Source organism: Melopsittacus undulatus, chromosome Z (assembly GCF_012275295.1).
Source record: "Melopsittacus undulatus isolate bMelUnd1 chromosome Z, bMelUnd1.mat.Z, whole genome shotgun sequence".
Taxonomy (NCBI): Eukaryota; Metazoa; Chordata; class Aves; order Psittaciformes; family Psittaculidae; genus Melopsittacus; species Melopsittacus undulatus.
Genome location: NC_047557.1, coordinates 88,232,749 through 88,254,940, shown reverse-complemented (window position 1 = coordinate 88,254,940; position 22,192 = coordinate 88,232,749). Strand labels below are relative to the sequence as shown.

Genomic DNA, 22,192 nt, shown 5'->3' with positions numbered 1-22,192 from the left:
CAAAAGGAGCAACATCTACAAATGCTTCAAGATGCGTATGGTTAGCCCATGTACAACACTGCCCACCTGCAGGAGACTGATGAGCACAGGGCACACCCGGCTTGTGCAGTAACATGGAGGTGCCTGACTTCTCCATGCCCAAAAGCTGTATGGTCAGTCTGCTTTGGCAGTAGCTTGGCAATGAGGAACTTGACTTTTAATGCTAGATGTTTTTCAACTAGATGCTCCTTTCTGACAAGCCAGCCTAAAATCATCATGCAGGTAATGATGTTCAGTAGTACCTCTCAGTAAAATTGCCTGTGTGAGATTCTCAGAGCTGACTATCCTGTAGCAGTGAGGTACTTCACCTAGCAGCAAGTGGGTGGGTCTGTCTCCCCTCACCAGCATGGTATGTGCCTCAGCTTGCCCTCAAGCTTTAAGAACACTGGGAGCAGATGGTGGTGCCCCTCTGAGATGGCTCCACATTCAGAGTCTTCCACAGCTCATCTTCTGTTAAGACAGGGTCTGTTGTTTGTATTTAAAAAGTTTATTTCTCAAAAAGTTTATTTCTCTTCCTCATGATCACTGGAGTTGCACAGTAATTTTAAAAAGGGACACTTGCCTGTTCAGACACTAACGATTTCTGCCTCAACCAGACTGAGATGCAGAGTCTATAGATTGCTTTTAGAGACTGCTGGTTGAGTCCCTGACCCATATACAGGTACATTTTCACTTATGCTTTGCCTTTTCCAGACATTTAACAATCCAGGAAAACTTAAACACATCAGAGGCACCAAGGAATGCCAAAAGAATAATTTAGTGCATTTATGTAGCAGACTTAACTCTAGTACAAACCATTCAATTTCAAGTGTCACCAGTCCCCAGAATTCATAAACAAAAGTAATTTAACACACAAAGTACATGTGCCAGGTGAATGCACCCGAAGGAGGTTCATTTAGACAGCTGTAAACTGGACCAGAGCCTCAGACTGTGACTGGGCCACATTCTCTTTCCAGGATGGTGACAGTCTTCTTAGGTTCTTGAAATTCTGAAAGGTTACAGCAGGTACGAGGTCAGTTAGCACAGGAAATGCCTAAATGCAACACATATTCCCTAGAGTTCTCCTCTTGGCATCTGCTATTGGTGCACAGTCTCAAGTCAGCTACACACTTTGCACTAGCCAGAGTATCTGCACTGATCTGTACTGAAACAGCCATGTGCTGGCTGGCTCTGTAACATACCCTCAACTTGTAGAGTGCTATGGAATAGAAAATGCTCAACACTTCTGCAGCTGAAATTTCTTGAGCACTTTTCTTGCAGAGGTAAGTTCCAGAAGTAATCCTGTACTTCTTATTAAGAAATATCTTAACTGCAAACACAGACTGAATAAATTTGTTTTATTAGTTTCTTGAAAGGAATCACTCGCCTGTTGTGAAGAGTGGGGAGGAACCCAACTTTTACCCATCATGTGCCACATGGGGGGGGAACTGCTTCTGGCACTTGGTCTTCCACTGACCTGACTCCTTAAACCCCCCCCAAACCAGCAGTTACTTTTGGCTGGAGAAGTTGGGTTGGCCTGATGCTGCCATCTACAAAACAGTGCGGCTGGCCAAACTAAGCAAAGGGCAGGCACAGCCACAAGCCTGGAAAAAGAGGAAACATGATGTCCTCACCTAGCAAATTCCATACATCCAAAAGATTAATTCTGGACTGAGACCAAGCACAGCAACTTCCCCTTTGAAAGAGAATTTAAAAAAGAGGAGAAGAACTGAAAGTTGGAACCAGGTTACTGCAAGTTTTACCGCAAGTCAGTCTAATGATCTGCAGATGTGGTTGTTTTAGTTAAACAGATACTACAATATGTCTCTGTACACTCACCCTCTGTCAAATCTACCCAGCTGTCTTCTGTGTCAGGTAAGGGAACTGAAATTCCCATTGCTTTCCGGATTCCGTAGGTACTAACAATGTCACCCGGCGTCACTTGTTGTGCAAGTTCTTTCAGGTTATTGGTTACTCTCTCCGCTGGAAAACAGAAGTGGATGTGTCTATATGCTTCATACCAGCACAAAATCCCCGAAATGACCCCCTCACACTGTAAAACCAGCTTAATTGTTTAAATACAGATACAGCTACATTAAGTATTGTATCTGCACCAGAAGTGGTTTGTTGTACCGCATGCAGTTACACAAGACACACTGGGAACTATGAGAGATGGTTATGAAGAGGAGGAGGAAGGGAAGAGCTGCTGGGTAAGGTTTGAAGTGGTCAAGGAACACCAGAAGCTAAGATGTGAGCTAAAAATGTTTGGCTCACACCAACACAGCACCCAGAAAGGGAACCTGGTTGGTACCCACAGCCACTTTGTCAGCACTGGAGGGCCTTTGGGAGACAGCATTCAGTTCTGTATGTACACCAGAGACACTGATCTACAGATGTGGTTTTCAGCCCAAAAGGAAGCTGTAAGTACTTGAAACATGTTAAGAAATGTAATATTTGATCTGGTTTAGACTTGGTGTAATACCAGCTTGGTAATATTTCCCCAATAATGGGGGATTTATCTTACCACCTCAAGGGGGTGATTTTAGACCACATACACTGTAGCTGGTACTGCACAAGTTGGCTTTACTTGAGTAACAGCTACCCCTGTACACAGTCCTGTCTTTCAAGGCTGCTGTTAACCCAGGCTGTGTAACTGACCTGAGAGATGGGCAGCTTTGCTCAAACAGTTAAAAAATGTATGACTGGTATTAACTGGTATAGTAAAATAAACTGATAATAACCAGATCAAACCTAGAGTAAAGCTAGCCTTATGCTAAGAACTTAGTAATACTTAAGCAGGCCCTGTTCAAAGACCATGTGAAAATCAATAACCTAGCCAAACGCTTCTTCTGTATGCTGCAGCATACAGAAAGCTCCCTATCAGTTTAAGGGTGATCTATTCATAAAGAGGAAATACTTGTAATTACTGCTCAAAACTTTCATCTGGCTTTACACTGAAAACCCCTGAATTTTCTAGGCCTAACAAGGCATATAGTCTGCACTGTAACTGTTAAACTTTTATCTTTCTTGAAGTTAACACAAGCTGAGACTTATCAGTTCTGCAAGAATGATCAGCAAAAGTGCATTTACCCAAGTGCATCTCTCTGTAAGATGGACCCAGAAGACAAATCATATTAGGGGGTGGTTTTGTACTTAGTCGTTCATTCTGAGCATCCTGGAGTTCTCTCAACAGCTTTGTTGTTTCGTCAAGCTTCCTCTGGAAGATTTCAGCCTCTGTGTAAGGAAGAAAAGAAACTAACTAGTAACAGAGTGTATTTATGATTATCACATTATGTATTACATAAATATTAAGTATTTATCACATTAGGATATAAAATATAGTAAGGCTGACTACGCAAAGGGATTGAGAAACTGAAACAGCTACAGACAGACCAACCGTGCAAGTACCAAGAAAACTCACCCTCTGAATAAAGCTCTTCTATGGGCATGCCAAAGTTTGTAACTGCTTTTAGTGCTGTAAGTCTGTCATTATTAGCAGAGTCCAATCGGGCTGCAATATCAATTTCCATAATCTAAAACAACAACAAAAAAGCAGCAAGTAGTAATTTAGATAATATTTAGATCAGCCTTCAAACAACAACACTGGGGAAAATCCAAACGCACAGTTAGTTAAAATTAATCTGCTCTACAAACATGAACATACAGAGGGAAAGCTGAAAAGACACCCTGTGAAACTTCCACTGCTCTACAGTTACTCAGTTTATGATTCTGTTTCATACTTGCACAGAAAATGGCATCTGACAAAACCACTGGGGGCATGTACAAATGATAAAAAAAACTTAAGACCAGCACCCCTATTTTGAAAAAGAAAGAATAAAACTCCCTTGAGCTCACCTAAACAAATTATCTGCTTTAAGATCTGAGGCCAAAACTGAAAACCAATCGGCATGGGCTTGCAGGTGAAGGCTCCAGGAGAGCAGCCTCTTCCCCTAGAAATGCTGCTACACTTTTTCAAAGTGAACGAGGTTGGGTGGAATGATTTTAGAGGTGTATTGTACACCTACAGGGCTGCAAGGTATTTGAGAAAACTTCTCAAAGACGGCTGTGTATCATGTGATATTCCCCACTTATGTTATAAGTTCATGTTAAACCAAATCAGATTAAGATAACAATAAAATAACTGTATCTGCCAACCAGATGTAACGCATGCTTAAATAATCAGAAACAAAATATATGAACATTTTCTTCCAGTTCTCTTGATGTAAACTCTCATTTAAGACTTAACTTTTTGGAGATTCTTACTCTCCAAATGCCTACGCAATGGCACATCCTCGTCATGAGTCACAGAGTGTACAGCTTGTCATTCTGTACAGCTGTAGGCAGTTTTGTAACTGTGAGGCTAGACAGGTTAGAGAAGTTAATTGATTCAGAAGTTTTACCTTTACATCTTTCATTGCATTGCTTCTTTCATGTGGTACTTCAGCCTCCTCTGATGGCTGAATCAAGAAAGGATTTAAAAAAAAAGGCATTATTAAAATTAATCATCAAAACAAAACCTTGCAAAATGCAGTATTTTTAAAGTGAGGTAAACATACTGTAATCCTAAATCTTAAACTAACCATAGTGTGTGCGCTTTTAACATAGTAGAATAGACTGAACTTTTCTGACTTGCTAACAGAAGGAATGTTTGGCTGATGGGGAAGGGACATCACTGGCGTGACAACAACTAAGCGAACAGTACATTAAGACCAAGGATGCTGGCCTTCAAGATAGTGAGTGGCACCCATCATGGAGCAAGACTGAACAGAACAGAAGCAAGGACATAACAGCTGCTAACTCAGCCCTAGGACCTTGCGAGCATGCACAAGCACTGAGGTAATTCAGTAAGCACATTGAGGAAGACTACTGGCAACCACCAGAGACCCCCACTAAGCCAGAAAGCGCATGTGTAATTAGGATACAAATATCATAATTAGTTCCTGGAAAAGCTATGAATATGCATGAGTACGCTAAATATATACCAGCTGTCAGCAAGTACTGGGTGCTCGCCTTTGTGAAATGATTCGCATGTGCACCCTAGTGCTGCAATAAAGAATCCTGCTTTCTAAAACTCCAAATTGAGTCTCAAGAGAGTTTCTCTGACGGACTTCTGTGGTAACAATATAATGTTATAAGGAGCTTTCTCTGTAAACCAAGTCATAAAGCAGCTGGTTTTTAGAAGACTTTCTTCAGGTATTAATATTTACTAAAATTCATGTTTATAGCACACACTGCATTGCTTTTTGCAAAGTCCACATGTTCTTCCCCATTGATGTCACATCAGAGATTATTTACTGGGAGGCAAGAAGAAATAGAAGGATGACCTTTAGAAGCTGAAATGTATTGTTTCTATGAAACTGTATTTCTCTTAATAGCTGCCACAGGAACCCTATAAGTCAGTGTCACTGCTGGGTACCAAAAAAGAGCTGAACTAGTAGTACTAAGCAAAGGTGTGAACTGGTGTTGAAGGCTGATCCTTGACCCATGAACTATGACTAGTATTAACTTAGCTAATGTATGACCCATTAATAAAAGGCTATGATCCATTTATTTTAATAGTTTACGCTGATGTAAAACTCAAAGCAAAACTTCTAGTTAACAGGAACTGTCCTGTGGAGAATTTAAACTCATTCTTAGATTGCCAATTAAGTTAACATTGTCAAATCAGCCCTTTTGATTCCCTTCATGTTTGGAATATACTGATATCTCCTAAGAGGTGAAGAGTAGCTGTTAGTACTGTTGCATAGCACATATCTGGAGTTCAAAAGCACTGTACCAAGTAAAGGGAAAAACTAGTTACTAGTTCTTCTGTACTGTAGAGTGGCTGCTAAGAACATGATAAATTTCTCATGGAGATAGGAAAGCCTGTCCATGATCACCTCTTTTCTAAACTACTGCTTACTGGCATTTTCTTACTGAATAGATGCTAGTGCTGATGAGAGTGGGAGAGAAGATACAGAAAGAATGTGCTACTGTCTCTCTCAATATTTTGTCAATTTTCATGTTTCACTAATTAAGAAGTCAGAATAATCCCTTTCCAGAAAATCCATCCATGGGAGACAAAGATCAGTGTTCACTTTCGAATTGTACCAATTACAAGGGAGCCCATGAAGAGGATCAGCATCACCTTTCCCTTTACACAACTTTAGCTTGTGTGCTAAAACTAAAGACTGACAGTACTCAAATCCACTCTTACCACTTCCAGTTCTCTGAGTGCTCTAGAGTGTCCTCCTTTAGTTAGAACATCAAGCAAACTATCAGCCATTAAGAAAGGATAATCTTGTGATTTCATCAAAAAATCATGGATACTGAAAGATCAAAAGAGTTAAAGATCAAAAGAATTAATGTAACTACTTTTAATACCAAATGTTCAATTTAAAAATGTTACGTAAACTCAAACCAGTATGTACAGAACAGAAATACAAGAAGTAGCACAGAACTGTACCTAAACAGCTTGCTTTAATTATCCACGCCTTTTGTAGCTGAGGAACCCATTCAGATTCCTAACAAAACCTGAAAAACTAGGAAACTATACTGCCTCAGTCAGCTGCATTGAACTGAGAGCAAGACTTGCCCTGTACTTCTCTTTGGTATTCCCACATCTCATTCAAATTTATACTGCTGTGTATCCATTTTTGAAATTCTTATAAATCAATAGGACTTTAATGTTGAAGTTTTTATAATCAAGAATAACAGAAACAATGAGAATTAATTTGCACTGTAGTAAATAATACCAAAAAATCAAACAGTATACACAGTATTTAAGAATGCAACTGGAAATTAGTATCTCTGGACTCAGCTCTCCCACTACAACCACAGTAGTTTGGTCAGTATTTGACTACATATATGCCTCACTCAAGGCAGTAATGAAGTTCATTAATATTAAAATATCCAGTTTGTATAAACACTTGTGCCACTCAACGTTTTCCTGGCTTTGAACACAAGTCCTTCAGAATTAGTCGTAAGTATACCTAAATTTTAGTCTGTGTGTAGTATCAAAAGTTGTATCAAAATCCTTCAATTTTGGTTAATTTCACTTCACAGGCAAATTCTCGTTTCTTAAATTGAACAAAATTCAGCAGACTATAAAGACAGTAGTGACATCACTCAACAGCAAAGACACAGCCCATCCTGCAGTGACACATAGCTGCTCTTGACTGTGAAAGCTATAATACACATTCTAGTTGGTTTATTACCTGAAAGATCCTTGATTAGGCTCTTCCCCATATGTTGAATAGATTAAGTCAGAATCTTCTTTGCTTATGTTGGCAAACGTGGAATCATATGTTGGAGCATAAGAACTATAGGGTCCATAATTCAAGTATGTCACTAATCAATAACAACAGTATTAATTATTACCTCTGATAGGTGTGCATCAGGTAAAAGTGAGAAGGGGTTGTAAAACAATCCCCAAAAAGAAATTTTTAGGAACACATTTCTTACAATGAAAACAAACTTCCACAGAGTACTATCCATTCACACTGTAACATGTTCCAGTAACATCCACCTCAAGTGCATTTTTGTTTAAAAATGTTTTATTAACAATATTATGCACCATAACACAATATGAAAATTCAGTCTGGTGCTGGTAACAGCTTTTCAGGCTATCCACTACACTCCCTCAAGCTTGCAAAAACCTTTTCTCAATATAGATGAAGATTAAGCATGCGTCCCTTTTTGTATATGTAAATCAGGCCAGGCTTTGTGCTATGCTGCTGTTTGACAAGACATGTAATAATCATAAAATCATAGAATAGTTAGGGTTGTAAAAGACCTTAAGATCATCTAGTTCCAACCCCCCCGCCATGGGCTGGGATACCTCACACTAAACCATGCCACCCAAGGCTTCATCCAACCTAGCCTTGAACACTGCCAGGGATGGAGCATTCACAACCTCCCTGGGGAACCCATTCCAGCACATCACCACCCTAACAGTAAAGAATTTCTTCCTTATATCCAATCTAAACCTCCCGTTTAAGTTTCAATCCATTACCCCTTGTCCTATCACTACAGTCCCTAATGAATAGTCCCTCCCCAGCATCCCTGTAGGCCCCCTTCAGATACTCAAAGGCTGCTATGAGGTCTCCACGCAGCCTTCTCTTCTCCAGGCTGAAGAGGCCCAACTTCCTCAGCCTGTCTTCATATGGGAGGTGCTCTAGCCCCATGACCGTCCTTGTGGCCCTCGTTCCAACAGTTCCATGTCCTTTTGATGTTGAGGACACCAGAACTGCACACAGTACTCCAAGTGAGGTCTCATGAGAGCAGAGCAGAGGGGCAGGATCACCTCCTTTGACCTGCTGGCCATGCTCCTTTTGATGCAGCCCAGAATACAGTTGGCTTTCTGCGCTGTGAGCGCACACTGAAGCCGGCTCATGTTCATTTTCTCATCGATCAGCAACCCCAAGTCCTTCTCCACAGGGCTGCTCTGAATCTCTTCTCTCCCCAACCTGTAGCTGTGCCTAGGATTGCTTTGACCCAGGTGTAGGACCTTGCACTTGGCATGGTTAAACTTCATGAGGATGGCATTTGCCCACCTCACAAGCATGTCAAAGTCCCTCTGGATGGCATTCCTTCCCTCCAGTGTATCAACCGAACTACACAGCTTGGTGTCATCAGCAAACTAAATAATGCACTTTATAATGAATAATACTTTAGTTCCAAACTACTTGCATGTTAATGAGATCAACATATTTTCATTATAAAAGAAGAATGATTTATGTTTAGAAAAAAAACAGACCAAAAAGCCACCAACAAAGCAATTCAACCACAAAAGAAATGAGCACGTACCTGGAGTAACCTTGTTTCTTTTATCTTCTTTGAACCCTTGTAATGTATTAACTCCTGACTGAAGCCTTCCAGCTGTCATACCCAGTTTTACAGGGCAGTAACCTGGCTCTGCAATAGGATGTATCATTACACAGCAATAGTATGTTAGCCGTAGTTAGGTGACATAGGAAGATGTGGAAATTATTTAATACTCAGCCAGAAACATCAGAATAAACAGGATACAACTCTCAAAGTTTTCCTCCCCAAATGCTTTGTAGTAAAGACTATGTGTAATCTTAAACATGAAATCCAGACTAAGTGGCAATACTACTTAAGTATAGAAAATTTAGAATTTACATTTTTTTCATTATTAGTCTTCCTCCTTCCTGCTCTCCACTAACAGAGGCTATGAAACTAAAGAGGATCTGATTCTTTACAAGGAAGACCACACTTTATTTATTCTTGCTGATGTTTTCTACTGCACAAATAGGTGAAAGGGAAAAGTCAACTCTTCAGCTTGACTTCTGCCTGTTCTTGACCTAGTCAGTTTGGCTCTGTAATGAGCTGCCAGTTAAAATGTCAACCACCTGCATTCTTTTAGCTAGTGGCATTATACAGATGGCACCAACATGTTCCTAGTGGCTAATTCTGGAACATCTGTGACCTTTCAGGTCAGGAGACACTGCATTCTGTACACGGACCAGACTTAAGGGGAGTCCAAGAATGAAATGTGCCCAAGCATATGGCAGGTACTTCCTTCTCCAATGGCAAAAGCTTTCTAGTCAGCTCCCACACACAGGAGAAGCAGCAGCCACTAAGGGCTCCCTCCAGCTGATCCTAATAACAGGCACAACTGGTCCCTATCTGTGTGCTCCCTGAGCTGCAGCTTATTAAAATCCAGATCTTTATCAGACTGAAAAGAAACATTCAGTTCTTGGCCAGCATTTGCTGATCTCCTCAAGCAAAACAGCAGCAGGCCTGGTAGGTGAAAGCGGCGTGTTACCTGAATCATACCAACTTACCTCCTGCAGTAAGGTCAACTGGATTAAGAAGGCCCAAAGTTGTTGTACCATCTGGTTTTCTTCTTTCAAATTCACACTGAAATAAGAGCAGACTACTTTGATTTCTTAAACTAATAAAAACACTTAATGAAACAGTTCTACCAGCAGGAATCAGAAAGGGATTTGGAAAGGTCAGACTCAAAAGTGAGTGCTGCTTTAACTTTTTATTTTCACTAGATAATTTTATTATTGGTACAGGCACAAGGAATTAAGAAATAACTATTGCTGTTTCTGTAGAGGCTAAGAGATAATACATGTAATTCACGCTGAAAATTAAGTGGGCCCATTATTACCAAATTGGGTTCTTTCTCCTGGAGCATTAATAACCTTTTATCAGATATGCAGCTTTTTCAGAACTACAGGTTTTTGCAGGTCAGATTTTTTGAGGTTCCTACTTTTCTTACTTTTCCACTACTTTATGTAAAATTTCTGGAAATTTAAGCTGAACTTGCTCTGCTGCTGAAATTCAGCATGTGTTCAACTGATATGCTTTTTTTTTACCTTATGTTACACAGAAGATCAGTCACATGCAGAATGGTGTAAACTGTAACTGTAGTAAAAGCATACCTTAAGTTTCAGTTGACACAAGATGCTAAGTCACCCTATTTATGAAAAAGTGAAAGACACTACTAAATAGACAAAGACCTACCTGGCTGTTTGCAAGCCGTCTTGTTAACTTCCCTCCAGATTCTCTAACAATACGATCAATCTGCTCTTGCTCCCTTTCCAAGTTAGTGCTCCGCAATTTGTCTTCAAGCAGATCTTTGTCCTTCCTGTGAATAAAGCACACACAACATAGTTACTAGCTTTAACAGATATATTTAAGACACCAACTGGTTAAATACCATGAAAAGATATAGTGAAGAAACTGCTTTTGTGTCCTATGCAAACTGTTTTTGTAAACAAAACAGGTAACAAAAGTGCCACTGACAATAGCTGGCAAAAGTAGGTAACAGATTTGTATCAGTAAATGCTTTTTTATGTTAATAAACTCTGTATTTAGCTTACTTAAGCCATACTAGTGTCTGAGGTTAGGATGCTGCTAGATTTTATGTCATCACTCCCACAGTACTAACAAGGATAGTTTTGATAAAATATTAGATACTCTGAATTTTACTATCTGTATTTTCAAATCTGTGAAAATAAAGTCTCTAGCATCTCAGAACACTGAAAAGGGTTCAAATACAAATACAAAATTCAATTACAAATAGAAAATACAAAAACTCCCAACAGTACTTGAAATTGGCTACAGTTATTTGTACCAAAATGTTTAAAAGGTCATTTATATAGATTAAAAGAAAAAATTATCTATACATATAAAAAAAGGGTATTGTAAAAGAGTCTAATCTTATGTCTTTTTGGTGTATGAGGACACTTTATATAAATGTTGCTCTGTTGAGACGAGGAAGTCTTAACGTCTACGGAGTACCGGGAAAAGAGAAACAGCCATCCACTGGTCCCTAAAAGTCATCCTGTTTCTGCAGCATGTAAAGGGTGTATGCTGTAACTATTATTGAGATAATACTTCACTTTTTGTGTTCTTTGCCAGGTGTTTTGAATGCTTTAGCATCACCATCCACAGGTTCTCCTTTATCTTTTCCATGACCATTTTCATCTTCCCCAGTTTGCTGCAGTTCCGGCTTGTCCTTTTGCTTCCTTGTCTTCTGCAGGTCAGCCATGAATTCTATACTTTGTTTCAAGCTCTGAATTCTCTCCTAAAAATCACAGAAATCCTTTTATCTGCTGCTTTAATCAATCTTTTAATAACCTACACAGAGAGGATTTTATTTCAATTCATTCTTTCTTATATTAGCAAATATACAGACAGTTCAAAAAATGAAACATTAAATGCAAACTACTTCAATAATTGATCTGGTAGTAGTACTGAAGCCTGAGCCTTAAAACAATATATTTAAATTCTAATATGCAAGCATTTGACAAATACGAAGTTTTTATTAGTTTTCAAGAGATCCCTGTAAGGAAGGTGGAATGAAATAGGGATCAGAAAAGAAGCAGTATATGTTTTAGTATTTTGTTTTGTATTTTCTGTTACCTGGCTCAGTATCTTCATCCCTGAGTGCAGCAGCTTTTTTGCAGCTTTGTAGTAAATGGTATCTGGTTTGTTGTAAATCATTGCATTAGTACACATCAGTTTGAAGTTGTCCTGGAAAGACATTAATAATTTTGGAATGAAAATTAAGATTTTATATTATACTGTGTTAAAAGCCTTGTTGCAAATGCAGTGTCTTGAGCTTAAGGGAAAAAAAAAACTTCAAAGAACACTTAATTCATGAATCTATGAAATCTATTTAATTAAAAATTTAAACAAAGATAAGTTACAAGTCTCAAAACTAGCAATAAACATCCTGAAAGTATTCTTAGGTATTCAGTATTGTCTGTGGTTTTTAAAGTACTAATGGAAATCCTCTCAGCTAAAATTACCCACTTCCCTGAACAATCGGCAGTCATTACAAGAGAAAACAAAGTGAAATAACATAAAAACAGACAATAAAGCTAACTGTTACAACAGAAAAGCGGCAATTCAAAGTTAAATCATTATAAAGAATATGTGAAAGTTGCAGTTACAATGAGGAAAGGAAATGTATGCTTGTTTGAAGTTCATTTCTTGAATGACTGAGCTAGAAACTTCATTTTTATACTCACTGCAAAGCCTCTACAGGCAGGTATGTTTTATCACATTCTCAGCTATTTACAAAGATGAAATGATAAAATGAAAAACTAACCAAAACCATCTGAAACAACAAGGAATATTCTTCTGAAGTTTTTGCATTCTAAAGAGGAATGTGCTAGAAAACACAACCCATACTATTAACCAACATCTGCCTAAGTTCAACTGTTACATGCAAATTACACTTCTTGACTGCTTATCTAACCTGTAAAGAATTAGAGAATACTGCTGAAGAGAACAAAACAGGCTCCCACACCTTCTAGAAATGTTAGGGGTCTTCAAGACAGGACCTTGAATGGACACACTACAGCACAGGGTTAAGTGGTTGCTGCCAACAGGCTGAGCTCATCTTGTCTTGGCTAGTTGTGGATCTACTAGATAAGCCTGGCTAGCAGAGAGGTAACTGGAAACAAATAAGAAAGTAGCAACAGACAGGCAAAGCCAAGAAATTCACTAGAGTCCTTGTTTTTCGAAAGGCAATACATTCAAAAAAAGAAAGCACTCTGACAGAAATGATAATGTATTCATTCTTAAGTAAATATCTAAAATGACACGCTGAAGAACAAACTGACAGACTCTATTTAATCCTGCATAAAACCTGAAACTGTCCACATCTTTGAGATGTGCATGTCCAAAGCAGAAGTGTTTTCTCTTTCACTTCCAGAATTAATTTGCTCACTAAAATTCAACAAGAAACATTACTTCAGGCAGAAGTATCAATTCTTTTGGCAGCTTCATATTCTCATAAAATAGAGTTCAAGTCAACTGAGCATAATCTATCTCTGTAGTCAAAATAAAATTTACAGAATTACCTTTAATTCTTCTATAGACTGGTAGCCATTATTTTTGATCTTCTCTTTCATGGTACTAAAATCCATTGGGTTTTTAATGATCATGGAATAGCCAGGAGCAATAAAGTCAGTCACAGGAAATGAAAAGAAAGAACTTGGATCCTTTCTGTTAAGAAATGAAAAGACAGCTTTTTATGTTTCAATTTATAACAAAGAACATATTGAGCTTGGAAATTAAATGGAAAAGAAAGGATTAAATTGAAAAGGAATCAAAAACATGAAGCTAGAAATGGTTTGCATCAGCATAATCTTTCAGTTTTGAAGGCTGAACAGATCCCATAGGCAAACCTATATACCAAAAAAGTGCCACAAACATACTATGGAAGTTATTTTCACATTTTTGTAACTACCTGTACTCCTAAGAACAAGGAAACCCCAAAAAACAAACCCAAACCACCCCTTTTTTAGGTTTTGGCTTTTCAAAAAGTGGTTTTGTACTATAATTAAACCACCAAAAAACAAAGGGAACACATGTTATGAGAATATATACTTGTCATTCATTGTTTATTTAACAATAAAATTAACAGAAGGGAAAGCTTGTTGATGAAAGTTATGATAGAACTACTAATTAATGTTAATAGTTTTTTTTACATTAAAATTTCTTAAGACTTTAGGTGATCTCTGACAGACACTGATGCTCCTGGGTGCTTCTAATAGCATTCAAATAAAAATATATAGTTGGTTGGTATCTTCCCCTTAGGATCAGGCTTCGCTTTAAGCGGGCAAGAATCTCTCCTGCCAGACTACTGTTTTTTGCTTTTCACTGAAATCAGTGAAATCACTGAAATCAGTGAAAAGCAAAACAGTGTCAGACTGGCCTCCTATACCAGTGCTGATACTACGCTCACTGGTGGAATCTTTGGCATTTCAGGCCTTCTTCCTGAGGCATACTTATGACTTAGGGATTTCTGCTCCAAGTTGCTACAGAACAGTGAAAAGCCTTTTGCTATACATCTGCAGAAGCACACAGCACAGATATTCTGCGACACCTGTGGAACACTTGCACAATGGCTTCCAACTGAGAGAAAGGACTCAAAAGCAAAAGTGACTGCTTCTTTGTGTGCAAAGGTAGCCAAAAAAACACACCCACTTTTTTATGGTTGTTAAGTTTCTTGAAACTGAAACCAAAGTCTTTAAAATTTAAAGTTAAGAGAGAAGTTGTAAACCAAGTTTCAAGCTGAATCTGATGATACAGGTAATGGGAGAGATCTTTCAACCACTCTTGTGCAAGACAGACAGATACTCTTGAAGTCAACAATGAATATGTTAAACCACAGATTACTTGAAAGAATTGCAAACTCTGCAAATCTGAGTGTTTTGATCAAGACATTTGGTTAATACGACAGTAAGAGAAAGTGGTTTAAGTTTTCAATGTGTACTTCCTTTCTATAGTAAATAATCCTAAGAAAAGGAGAACTCCAGGTAAAAGAAGGTTCGGTTTGGCAAGTTCATTCCAAACTCTTGGGCCTCTCTGAAAAAAAGAGTTCTTATAAAGAAAGCATCACATTATCAGAAAATTGTCGCATTTTAGAAGTTTTTTAAAAGTATCTTAAACTTGAAACTGGAAGTGTTTACCAGAAGCTTAAACTGAGAAGTTAGATGCATGCATTCTTAAACTAGCAAATTCCTAAGCCAGTCCTATTAGCAATATATTTAGCAATATTTTCACTCAGCTTTTTATATGCTCTTTCCTTAATGTATGTTTTCATTTTATAGCCCTGAAAGCACATAGCACAGACATTTACCTCTGCAGCTGTCTCATGAGTTGATTCAGAGCTTCCTGAAGTGGTGTCTGCTCCACCTCTAGATCAAAAAGAAGTGGAGGGAGAAAGGGTGTGAGACAGAACTGACTGCAAGAGGTACTAAATGTCCAAGGTACTAGAAACCAACTAAACAAAACTGATGCAACTTGAGAGTTTATCATAAATGAAAAGAATACAGTGGCAAAACCCACAACATATATAGAGGATCTACTTTTCTCACTGCCCTTGACATTGTGCCCACTCTGACACAAGTACCAGGTACCAGTCTGCAAAAGTTGTATAGATGAAAGTAGGTTCAGATTTTTGTATGAGATGGGGAAAAATACTAATATGGCAAAAAATGTCAAGTTACTTGCTACAGAAACAATAAAATCTGAGTCAATTAAAGAAAACTGCAATTAACAAAAGAAATTTCTTTCTTTCCCCCCTTACCTTCCTGTTTTGATAAAGTACTTGTCAGTGGTTTTTCTGGTGGCAATTCCAATCTAATGGGGGTTTGACATTTCATTTCCTGTTCTCCCTCACTGTCTGCAGGGTCTCGGTCTCGTTTCCTTTTATCTTCCTAGAAAGAGAAATACTGATATAGAAACTTACAGAAGCTGCAAAACCAGCATTACCACTGTACATAATACTCTCTGGATTGTTCAAAACAACTTCACATATTTTAAAAAATACAGTTGTAAGTCTTAAACTTTATGTACTGTCTCCATCTGCTGGACAATATTCAGCTACAGAATGCAATGCACCAGTGGATTATTTTTTTAAATGTGACAGACAGCCACTTATAGCATGACAGGAACAACTCTGCAGAGAGTTGTTTCCAGGGAAGTTCCTAATAAGATATTTATTTAAGTTTTAGGAAAAAGCTGTTATGAAATAGCCAAGAAATTTAAATTACAGGTACCAATAATTCTTCAAATAAATGTGTTTTAATTACTTACTATGTTAAGATTTTGACAAGAGAAGTATTTTTTCAGATTAATTAAGAACTTATGATTCTATTATTCTGAATTGAAAAGCCTTCTTCCCATTTTATATAAATGAATTTAGAGACAGAATATTCCCCCCACCTTTTAAATTTTCTGTATTTTTTGAAAGATGAGATATTCCAGACGACTTATCTTTTTCTAATGAAACTATCCAGAGAAATGGAACCTGCAAAACTAACATAGTGAGTTTGAATGTGTTTCAACTTAAGAATACAAGTTACAGTCCTCTCTGCTCAACTCTTCATGTGAAGACTAGAGGAAGCTGAAGCATGTCTACATGCTTCATAAATACATGCTTTATGAATACGTACCTTAACTTTTCTCTTTCTTTTCTCCTTTTCTTCTCCAGGAACTTGTTTTTCCCCTTTCTTTCTCTTTTTCCTTTTCCTGTCCTTGTGTTTCTCATGTTCGGATTTGTCTTCATACAGGCTGGAATCAAGTCCTGTATTTCCGGTAGAGAGCTCCGCAACTTCACTTCCTCCAACTTTCAGCACCAGCTTCAGTGGCTTTTCTACGTATTCTTAAAACAGCGGAAAAACAATCGGTGTGAGCTCCGTGCTCCTGCTCTCAGCCTGAACCCGCCACCACAAGCTCTGCCGCCCCAGCTCCCCTCCCCATCCTGCCACTAGCCCACATTGCATTTGCGTTCCGGACTCGCGGCCTCTTCTGCCTCTCCCTCAAAAGGAATTAGCGCCGGCGGGCGGAGTCCCGACCCCCGCCAGTAAACCCAGCTCGGCCTCAGCGGCGGCACTAGGCCGCTACGCCCGGGAAGTGGGCCCAGGCAGGCCGCGCGGTCCTCTCGGCCGGCAGGAAGGACTGAGGCTCCGCTCCCGCTGACACCCCCTGCCCGCCGGTGTCGCCCCCACCTTCGTAGGGGTGCTTGTCCGACTTGTGCTTCTTGTGCTTCTTGCCCATGGCGCCAGCCGGGCCTGCGCAGGCCGCGCTGCTGTAGCGGAGACCGGCCCCCCCGACAAGCGGCGCCTCTCGCGACCGGCGGGAAGGACTATCAGAAAGCAGACAGCACCCTCTGGCGGCCTGGAGGTACGGCGAGCACTACCGCAGCCGGCGCATGCGCAGTGGCGGGAGGGTTGTAATTGGCTTGACTTGGCTTGGTCGAGGCAGTTGCGGAGCAGGGGTGGTTTTTCGCCTGCTCTCTTTTGGGGGCCTGCCGCCCCCCCCCCCCCCCCGCTGCCGCCCCCCCTGCAGCCACTGTGTTTCCCCACGTTCAGGTCTAGGGGCAGCGCGGTCCAGTGCCTTTTGCAGAATTCTCCCCAAGTACTTCTGTGTTCGCACTAGCCTGCGCTGCGGCCATTGCCCTTGCTGTGGGTGTAAGTGCTGGGGGCAAGTGTGGTACAAGCAAAAGGGGTGCTAGGGAAGCCTGCTTTCCTAAAGCAGTTTTAAGCTGCACCTGACTGAGCATGAAGGGGTCTGCTTGACCTGGTGCTGCTGCAGAGCTCTGGCTTGCAGCAGACCTCAGTTTAGGATAAAGGCCCAAAGGTTGAGAACTAGGCCCAGAAACTGAGAACCTGTGGCCAAGCTTTGTACCGGCGAGAACAGCAGAGGCTGTAGAAGAGGAGACTGAGGGGTGACCTCATCAATGTTTACTAATATGTAAAGGAGGAGTGTCAGGATGATGGAACTAGGCTTTTTTCAGTGATATCTAGTGACAGGACAAGGGGCAATGGGTGTAAACTGGGGCATAGGAGATTTCACGTTAACATCAGGAAGAACTTCTTTGCTGTAAGAGTGACAGAGCACTGGAACAGGTTGCCCAGGGAGGTTGTGGAGTCTTCTACGTTGGAGATACTCAAGGCCTGCCTGGACAAGTTCCTGTGTGATGTACTCTAGGTTACCCTGCTCTTGCAGGGGGGTTGGGCTAGATGATCTTTCGAGGTCTCTTCCAAATCTTGGGATTCTGTGATTCTGTGCCAGAGGAAGAGTAGAGTTTGCAGAGATGTGCTGAGGACTGCACTAGTGGAAGGGACAGGTCTGTCCTGTGCTCTGGCACAAAGCAGTGATGGTTGTTCCAGCCCTGGCTATGGCAGGCTCTGCCTTTCAGAATGAGTGTTTAAACTGAATGCTCACCAGTTTAGAAAGCAAGCCTTTATAATTAGGTTATTAATTTAAGGCAAATATATGTGTATTACCCATTACAGGTTAAAAATAACTTAGAAATTGAGGTTTCCTAGAAATGGTGGAAGTTAACCCATTTGCCTTTCCTGGCAGTACTTCTCAAATCAAGCAAATGGTTTTCAAAATTAAACAACACTGACTATATAGTCCTTCAAAGCTAACAGTGTATTTGCTGATACTGCTTAAGCTGGAGTTGTGGCTGCTTCAACAATGCTGTGTACGTAATGTTTTCTGCTAACACCTATTCTGTAATACCTCTTGAAATTTTACTTCTCTGAAGTTTAGAGTGCCAAAAATAAACTGTGTCTATTTAAAAAGAGAAGCTTCAATTTTATTCCCACAGAATAGTCTTGTAAGTACTCCTCAAGTCTGTTGACTCATATGTGATATTTCATAGCCAAAGAAAATAAGTTGTTAATTAGAAATGTATGATATGGGTGGCTGTACATCTACACAAGGATTATTTTTAAATCTTGGGAAGTTAGAGAAAAATCTCTTGTTCATTGTCCATTCAGTCACTGGGAATGCAATCAGATGTAACAGCTTTGTTTTGCATTTTGCTGGTTAGATTTAGTGTCATTTGGTAACCTACTGAGAGAATTGTGGGGGTGGTGCTCTGGAACAAGCCACAGCTTTCCTGCTTGATCTTACTCCAGTAGTTTGAAATTCAGCTATAATAGACACAGTTGTTTTTCTAATTCACATCTGGATCCTTTAATACTCTTATTACATATGCAGTGAATGTTCTTCAGCATACTTTAGTGAGAGGTAGAGGGCTTTTGCTTGGAATGTGGCCACATGTAAAAAAATACAAGACTAGTAAATGTTTAAAGGATGTGCTTTATAGAATGAAAGAATTGCTATATCCTCTATTCTTACAAGAGGACTGTCAGATTTTCCAAGTATTTTTTTTTGCCTTTTAAATGTTATGACATGACCATTTGTTCAATTGTTATCCCAAAATTTCTTGTCCTGAATTTAATGAAATTTGAGAAAATTATACACAAACAAGTAATGTGAGATATTGCAATTTTGACAGCTGCTCTTCCTAGGTGTCTCCTTCAATAACATTAAATGCGTGAGAGAAAGATACTTGTTCTTAACTGTTGCACACACACACACACACACACACCCCTACCCCTGGAACATGCTGGGTTTGCCATCTTCGTCTCTAGCTCTCCTTTCCCATTAAGAGAGCGGTATTTCTTTCCCTTCAAGACTACTCGCACAGCCTTTCAAATCACTGTCCAGCTTGGGTAAGCTTGGAAAGAGAAGGTGCTTCATTCCTCAGCAGTATTCAAGAGCATTGTTTTTGGGTCTTGCTTGTCACTTCCCTGAGAACCAGTTCTGCTGTTACCTGTAGCACCAGAGGAAAGTAGAGGAATCTTATCCCTGCCTCCTCTTCCAATACATAATGTCTTCTCAGCCCCAGTCAGGGACACCCTTCCAATTTCAGGGGAATTCAGTTGTGCAAAAAGGAAAATCCTGAATGTTCTATAGCTCAATACAGATGCTGGATGTGACTTGGAAGAGGTGTCATTTACATGTTTGAAAAGTAATTTGTTCTATCACTGTTAAATAAAGACCTTACTGTGAGGTGCTATTTCCTGTTGGTAGAGTTTTGTATTTTCAGATAAAATATTTTCAACAACCAGTCACATTGTTCAAGCGTTATAATTTTGCCCCATGGAAGTGAAGGCTGTTAGTGTTCAGAGCTCACTGAAGGTTGCCATAGCTTTGCTGAGATGTATGTCTGGTGCCATGGCAGAAGAGCTTTCAGGGTGGCCAGAGCTACAGACTGTGGAAGGCTGACTTTCTTTGGTTTACTGCAAGTCTCACACTGTTTAATGTTTTGCCGAATTCCTGTCTACAGGTATGATTTACTTACTTGTAATGAAAATTTTCATTAAAATCTCTTACATACTCTTATTATCGAAAAAGACTTAGAAATATGGCGTAGGTGAACCCTAGGGACTGGGAAGCCCACATTCAAATAATCTACATTTTGCACTGTTTAAATTAATGTGGTGACTTCCTTGGAAATCTGACTCTCAGACTTTTGGATTCTTGACTTTTGTCTGATACTTCTATGATGTCTGTTAGTCATATTCTAGACTTCAGGATTTGGACCCTACTTGGCATGAAATACACATTCAAAAATCTGGGTTTGTAATGCTTCCTAAGTGGGCTGTTCTGCTGATTTGAGTTCCTGTAACTAGGAAAATAATTTCCAACTGCTAACAAGTTCAAGAAATGGATCTCTTTGTGGTGGTTTTTTTTTTGTTTGTTTGTTTTTGTTGGTTGTTCTTTTTCCCCAGTATATGACAATCCGAAGATTTAATACATCATCTATATATTGTATATGTATGTGCTGTATATTCTATAGCCTTCTCTTGTCACTTTATTTTGAAGTAACTGTAGCACCCTACTTCAAGGTATAAAATTTGGCATCATTACTTGAGGGGTGGAGCATTGGAGTGGAGTATTTCATTTCACCATACTGTATTTTCCTCCTTTTCTCTCCCCTCGTTGCCTTTTCTTTTTCTCCTAATTTTTTTTCCTTTCTTCTCTTCCTTTTCCTTTAACTTAAATCAGGATAGGAAAACTTATAACTGTCTCCAGTGTACAGTCTGCAGATGGCTGTGAAAGAAACTTTTGTTCTCCTAGTTTTTAATTAAAATCACACATTGGCATTTGATTTCCATTGGACTTTTGCTGAAGGGCTTTAACTTCATTCCTAACAAACTGTCTTCAACAAAGTATTTGATGTCAAACATTTTCTTTCTTTTCCTTGTCTTCAAAAAAGTTTTCATGGTGTATATTTGCACTGAAATAGACAAATTTGAACAAGGATCAGAGCAGCTATTGGTAGTTTTATTGTACAGGGTTTTAAAAATCTGTTTCATGAAGCATGTGTTTTGATTACAAGCACAGCAAGACCCTCTACAATATGTCAGATCACTGGAGTGTTCAAATTTCTTTCAACAGTCTTTAACTCCAGCTGGAAATAAGAATGTATCCTATGTTTCTCTTTTGCTAGTAAAAATTATATAATCTCATTATTTTCTGTTTGTGTAAAAATTTGGGGGCTTCCCATAAACAGGCTTTAAAGTGGAATAAATTAGCTGCTAGTTATTTTAAGATTTTTTGCATTATGTGTGCTATATGCTAATGCTGAGCCTAGTAAATCATTGTTTAATTGTGACATTCTTCACTGGTATGCAGAATTATCTGGAAACTGTCTAAGAAGTATAATATAGAAACTTCTATATAAAAAGTATCATACAGTAAGTTTCTAATGAGGAACTATATAAGAAGTATCATGGAAACAGTATAAAACAGTTTCTAATACACAGCTTTCCAGAAGGCAAATCAGATTTCTAAAAAGGAAGCTGTTAGATATTAATGCTCAATACAAATGGGTATTTCTTTTATGTTCTCAAGTTAATGTGCAATATGGCTTACAGAATGACTAAATTGATGAGAGGTCTTCTATTTCTTCTAAAGGTTGCAGCACTTTCGTTCCATTTGATGAACTTGGTTTTGGGAGCTGATAAAGATTTTTACTTCTTACATGCAACTTTTGTAACTAAATTTATCCTTCCTGCATGATCAGTTTTTTGAACAAAATACATTTTCTGGTTGAAGGAATGCAAATAGAGAAGCTTCAATTACTTACAAAGAAAAAGACAATATTGCTTTGGCCCTCAAAATATTGTGTTGTCACTTAGGAATGTTAACAGATCTTATTGTTACTTGGTCTGCATGTAGCTTTGTAACAAGATCTGCATGTCAGCTGAAGATGCATGAGTTTTGCTAATGCAATAACTTGGTAGAATTCTTAATGTGACTGCAAGTTGAAGTGCATGAAGTATGCATGTGTTTTGTTAATGTGAGCAGAGATATTTCAGATATCAGCTGA

At 39.1% G+C, this 22,192-nt stretch overlaps 1 protein-coding gene across 1 annotated transcript; it reads right to left on the bottom strand.

Moving 5' to 3' along the window:
- Positions 1 to 777: 777 nt before the first annotated feature.
- On the bottom strand, positions 778 to 17,135 carry BRD7 (bromodomain containing 7). The gene is made up of 17 exons (XM_005152211.3): positions 17,004 to 17,135; positions 16,449 to 16,657; positions 15,581 to 15,710; positions 15,131 to 15,188; positions 13,347 to 13,491; positions 11,899 to 12,009; positions 11,376 to 11,560; positions 10,495 to 10,618; positions 9,807 to 9,882; positions 8,806 to 8,913; positions 7,215 to 7,347; positions 6,215 to 6,326; positions 4,419 to 4,475; positions 3,440 to 3,551; positions 3,109 to 3,252; positions 1,858 to 2,001; positions 778 to 1,027 (listed from the first exon to the last, which is right to left on the bottom strand). Exons 1-17 carry the CDS (start codon positions 17,050 to 17,052, stop codon positions 963 to 965), a joined length of 1,962 nt encoding a protein of 653 aa, XP_005152268.2. The 5' UTR covers positions 17,053 to 17,135; the 3' UTR covers positions 778 to 962.
- Between the last annotated feature and the right edge of the window lie 5,057 nt (positions 17,136 to 22,192).